Source organism: Vigna radiata, chromosome 1 (assembly GCF_000741045.1).
Source record: "Vigna radiata var. radiata cultivar VC1973A chromosome 1, Vradiata_ver6, whole genome shotgun sequence".
In the NCBI taxonomy this organism is placed as follows: domain Eukaryota; kingdom Viridiplantae; phylum Streptophyta; class Magnoliopsida; order Fabales; family Fabaceae; genus Vigna; species Vigna radiata.
The window spans coordinates 30907701-30913705 of record NC_028351.1 but is presented as its reverse complement, the minus strand read 5'-3'; the positions used below and the strand labels follow the sequence as shown (position 1 = coordinate 30913705).

Sequence of the window (6005 nt, the reverse complement as noted above, 5' to 3'; positions counted from 1 at the left end):
AGATTTGGATTGAGTGTAGTTAACAGAAATTAAAAAAGAAGAAAGTTTATCAAACCATTGCCTGCTAGCTTGTTTGAGCCCATATAGGGATTTGGTCAACCTGCAAACCTGTCCTTCCTGAATATCCAGCCCTGGTGGTGTTTCCATGTACACTTCTTCATTTAAGTCTCTGTGAAGGAAGGCATTGTCTACATCAAGTTGATGTAGATGCCAATTCTTGGCAGCAGCAATTGCCAGAATTATTCTGACAGTAGTTAGCTTAACAACATGTGAGAAAGTGTCTAGAAAGTCTATACCTTCTTGCTGTGTATATCCTTTGGCCACAAGACGAGCTTTGTACCTTTCTATGCTGCCATCTGCTTTATGTTTTATTTTGTAAACCCACCTACATCCAATGGAGTTTTTACCAGGAGGTAGTTGAGTTAAAGTCCAGGTTCCATTGTCTTGCAAAGCTTGAAGTTCTTTCTGCATAGCAACAACCCACTTATGTTTTCCTTTGGCTTCATTATAGGATCGAGGCTCCTTATCAGCAGAGATGGCTAGAGTATATTTTAAATGTTTTTCAGACAAAAAATCATAACAAAAAGCATTAGAGATAGGATATGGAGTTTTGTAGTTATTTTTAACATGGAGAGAAGATTAATTAACTTGATGGATGTAATCATTAAGATATCCAGGAACCCTTTTTGTTCTAGTGGGTCGTCTAGGGCTATTATCAGTATTAGTATGACTATTTCCAATATCTGTGTTAGGATTTTCTCTGTGATCAGATTCTTGTTCAGTATTTATATTTTCTAGATAATCTTGAGTCTCATTACAATTAAGACCATACCAGAAATTATTTGGAAAAACAGTTTCAATCTCCTTTTCAGTATAATTCTGCTTATTGTCTTGTTGGTCTTTATAAGGAAAAACATTCTCATGAAAAACAACATTTCTGCTTAGGAAAATTTCTCTAGTATTAACATTAAGTATAACATATCCTTTGACTCCATTTTTATATCCTAAGAAAACACCTTTCCTAGCTCTAGAATCAAGCTTGTGTCTATTATGTTCTAAAGTTGAGGCAAAACAAAGACAACCAAAGGTTTTCAAGTTCAAATAAGTGGGAGGTGTGTTATACATCAAGTCATAAGGTGTCTTACCCTTAAGAACAGGGGTAGGCAACCTATTTATCAAGTAAACAGCATGAGAAACAACATAGCACCAATAAGCAGTAGGAATTCCAGATTGAAAAAGAAGACTTCTAGTTTTATTTAGAATATCTTGATGTTTTCGTTCAACAATAGAGTTTTGTTAGGGTGTCTTAACGCAACTTCTTTGGTGTTCAATACCATAGGAATTATACATACTTATACAATTAAATTCAGGACCATTATCAGATCTAAGAGCTTTAATAGTTTTTCCAAACTGGTTTTTGATTTTTAAGACAAAATTCTGTAAGATTTCTCTAGTTTGTCCTTTATTGTGCATTAAAAAGGTCCAAGTGTGTCTACTATAGTCATCTACTATGGTAAGAAAGTATTTGTGTCCATGGATAGAGGGTATAGAAATGGGTCCCCATATATCACAGTGTATTAGATCAAAACAACTAGCAGAAATAGTCATGCTTTGAGAAAAGGGCAGTTTATGTTGTTTAGCATAATGACATACATCACAAAAAATTTTAGATGGCATTTGAACATAGGGTAAAAATTTACAAATCTGTTTTATAATTCTGTGTCCAGGATGTCCTAATCTATAGTGCCATAGATCATCATTAACATGTTTACAAGAAAGAACAGCCTTGGGTACATAATACTGGGTAAAAACAGGAAAAGACTGAAGATAGTAAAGGCCTTTGAGAACTTTAGCATGCCCAATCATCTTCAAGGTAGAACTGTCCTGAATCTGGCAAGACTTAGAAGAAAAGGTTAGAACACAATTTAAATCTCTTGTTAGGCTTTGTACAGATATGAGATTAAAAGAAAATTCAGGGATGTAGAGAACATTAAAAATGATAAAATTTTCAGAAAATTGTATTGTTCCAGCATATTGGGCTGTAACCACAGAATTATTTGGAAGTTTGACTGTAATAGGTTTAATTTTCTGAAACGTAATGAAATATTTCTTTTCATGGGTCACGTGATCAGTGGCCCCAGTGTCTATAATCCAGGAAAAAGTACCTTGATTTTCTCCAGGAGTGTTTCTTTGGACTTGACTGATGCTGTGAATATTTTGTGTCTGGGTATTCTCTATGATTTGCAGCAGTTTCTGCATCTGTTCAGGGGTAAAACCCTGCATAGGATTACTCTGTTTTTCTTGTTGAGCACTTTGAGTCTGGGTAGAATTTGAATCTTCTTTGCAAGCATTAGCATAGCTCCATTCATTGTGGCCCCTGTCTTGACTATTTTGATTATCATTCTTCTTATACCATGGCGGAAAGCCGTGTTTAGGGTAGCACTCATCAATGGTGTGATTCATCTTGTGACAATGGGAACATTGTTTCCCATAATTGGGATTTCTCCCTCTGCCCCTTCCTTGGCCACGTGAGTTTGTGCCACGGCCTTGACCTCTCCAATTGGTCTTGTCAACTGTGCTGGCTAAAATCTTGAAGGTGTCATTTGTGCCTCCCCTGTCCTGATATTGTCTTTCTTGTTGTATTAGAAGAGAAAAAACCTTGTTGATGTTGGGAAGGGGCTCCATGAGGAGGATTTGAGTGCGAACAGTTTGATAGGTGTCATTAAGGCCTTTTAAAAAACAAATGACGTGTTCAGCCTCTCTGTATCTAAGGGAGATTTTGGATAGATCACAAGTGCATGGGTTAGGGCAGGTGCAAGTGGGTATAGGCCGGAGAGATTCAAGTTCTTCCCAAAGGATTTTTAAATCAGTGTAATAGTGACTGATATTTCGTTCTCCTTGCTTTATAGAGTGAATATCTTGTAATAGGTCTGAAATCTTGAAATAATCACCCTTAGAAAAATGGTCTTTGAGCTCTTCCCAAAGTTCTTGAGCAGTGTCAGCATAAAGGACACTGTCTGCAATTTGTGGTGATAGGGTCTTGATGATCCAAGAAAGAACCATAGTATCACATCTTTCCCATGCTTCAAATAACTTGTCAGTCCTGGTAGGCTTTTGAATGCTGCCATCAATGAATTTGACTTTGTTTTTTGACAGAAGAGCACGTTTTAAGTTTCTGCTCCAGGATGAGTAATTAGACTTAGTGAGGATCTGGGAAATGAGGGTAATGCCTGGATTTTCTCCAGGATGCAGGTAATAGGGGCTTGAGGGATTAGTGGTGGGATCTGAGTTGGTTTCTGTCATGGCAAGAACGTAGCAAGAAACCAAGAACTCTCAAGAACCAGGTTGCACAGTCCAAGAAACTAATCAAGATGTATCAAGAATGAAAACTGGGCAGCGGAAATGGAGTGGGTATTAATTTTGCTCTTGATACCATAATGAAATAGGCCCAATAGTAGAAAAACATAAAAGGCCCAAAAGCCTTTTTCTTCAGAACCTCGTAAAGCAAAGCCACGTAGAAAGAGAAACTTTCNAGAGGCTGTCAAACAAAGTCAGAGTCTGATGATGGTAGAGAGAGAAGCAGCGAAGGACGATTCCTTGGAGCTAGAGAGAGAAGCCGCTGCAGAGATGTCGGAGGGCCACCGTTGCAAAACACCGTAAGAGAAAAAAGATAGATCAAGATGAGAGGAACAGGGAAAGGTAAGAAACATCAACTGTTGCAAAACACCGTAAGAGAAAAAAGATAGATCAAGATGAGAGGAACAGGGAAAGGTAAGAAACATCAACTTTTTTTATTCCTTGGTGAAAAACATTTTTACAATATATGTTTGTTGTATTTCTGAATAATGAAAGGAAGGGGAAAAACTAACCTTTTATAGGTTAGGAACAGGGGAACGGAAAAACACCCTAGAAAACTAAACAACCCTAACAGAAAACTAACTCTAACAGAAATAATACAAAGGAAAATCAAATACATACAAAAAGACTTAAAATATTCTTACATGTGCCATCATTTGAAAATTTGTGTTGCTGCCATAAAAATTTTGTGTTGCTGCCATGAAATTTTTTGTTGCCATGACATAATGATATAAAAGTGTCTCCCAAATTATTGAAGAACTTGAAATATATGCATACTGTCAAGTGTCAGAAGGTATTAATGAGCCGAACACTTCAAAAAAAACTTATAACAAATCTAATTATCATACTCACATGAAATTCATAATTAAAAAATCAAATTGTCATCCTTTTTAAGTTTATGATTATTTACCTGACTTTCTATTAATACACAATTTTGTTAATGGTGATTGGTAAAGATCAATATTATCTACATCACAACTTTGTAATTGTATATTTTAGATAAATATTTATATGATAAATCTAATTAACTGAGTTGATTAATTTGAACAAGACTCAAAATAATAGAATTAATAAGTTGGTTTCATGATAAATTAAAAAGTTTAAGCGATGTTAACTCATCAAAATTTAAATGAATTTCCCCAGACAAATAGTTTTCTATTAAATTCAATAAAACCAATTCAAATAAATCCTCTATTTCTTTGGAATGTTTTTGGAGAATTAATTGTTAGAGTGATTAATGCTTTTTTAAAAGTGATAATCCTTTATTTATAAACATTTCCTCTGAAACTTTTCATATCAAGAATGCATTCAAATGGTATGAAATGTTACCTTTGAAATAACTAGTGTTGATAAAATTCAGTTACCTCGTTAATCTCTCAAATAATTGATTTGAGCCATTGAAGAGAAGTTTTTGAAACATTTAGTAAATTTTCCGAATAACTTATTTAATGAGAAAACCAATAGTGTAATTTCTTTTAGATAACAAATTTTCAACATTTAACATGACAATTCTCTCAATACATTTAGAATGTGAACTTGACTTAAATCCCAAAGATAATTATTAGTTATTGATGGAAACAAATGTTGTTCAACTTTGCTACAAAAGCTTGAAAGATAAAAGAATGTGACCTTTTCTTAAATCAACGTGAGAGACGCCACTTTCACTCATGACAATTATTTCCAAACAAGAAAACTATAAAAAACAAAAACACACACATCAACATTAGGCTTCAGTTATAGTCAAAACTGAAGCATAAAGGAGTATTCGACTTCGGTTCATATCATAAATGAAGAAGCTAAATATTATTTCAGAAATAAATATTTAAAGAAAAAACAAATTTTGATCTTGGTTATTTTCATAACTGAAGTAGAAAAAGTCTATGGCACTGGTTTTCATCACAATCAAGGCATAAAGTCTTTTAAATTAATTAATTGTTTTAAATAAGATAGGGTCTATGGCCTTTGTTATTTTCACAACCATTGCCAAAAACTCTTTTTTTTTTTAATTATTGGTTTAGTGTTTTGATTTTTTTAACCGAAGAAAAATGTGGATACTTTTGTTTTGATTCATAATTGAGACAAAAAATTCTCCTATTTTATCATGCCTTAATATGTTTCGGTTGTAAAATTGGTATTCATTGAAAAAAACCGCTATCGTATGACTTCTTCAATGCATATTGATAGCAAATGACTTTGCTTTAGTAAATGAGTTAGGGGTAATTGAACAATATATACAAAATATTAAAAAGAAAAAAAGGAAACTTCAAATAAAATGATAAGGGAAATTAATAAAATTGAATCAAACTCTATTGTTCCAACTAAGCAAGGTTCAATTGTAAATTAAATAAGGCCAATATCAATTATACTTCAATTAAGCGAGTGGCAAACAAAGAGGTTAATGTAATCAAAGTTTCATCATTGCAAACAGTAATCATAACACTCAATTACTATATAAATATATACTTTATTATTCTAAAAGTACCCAAAGTCAATCATATATCGATAAAGCATCCCAGATACAATGAAATATCAAGTATCACTAATTGAGTATTTTTTACTAAGTCACAAAACATAATTCATCACAATAAAGTTTAATCATCAATAATTAAATATAATACAAATAATTGCAAATGTTGTCAAAGTCTAAG

The 6005-nt window shown here is 33.3% G+C and overlaps 1 protein-coding gene across 1 annotated transcript; it reads right to left on the bottom strand.

Moving 5' to 3' along the window:
• Positions 1 to 639: 639 nt before the first annotated feature.
• LOC106761528 lies at positions 640 to 3303 on the bottom strand. Its single transcript, XM_014645089.1, has 2 exons — positions 1748 to 3303; positions 640 to 1168 (listed from the first exon to the last, which is right to left on the bottom strand). The coding sequence occupies exons 1-2, from the start codon at positions 3301 to 3303 to the stop codon at positions 640 to 642; spliced, it is 2085 nt and encodes a 694-aa protein (XP_014500575.1).
• Between the last annotated feature and the right edge of the window lie 2702 nt (positions 3304 to 6005).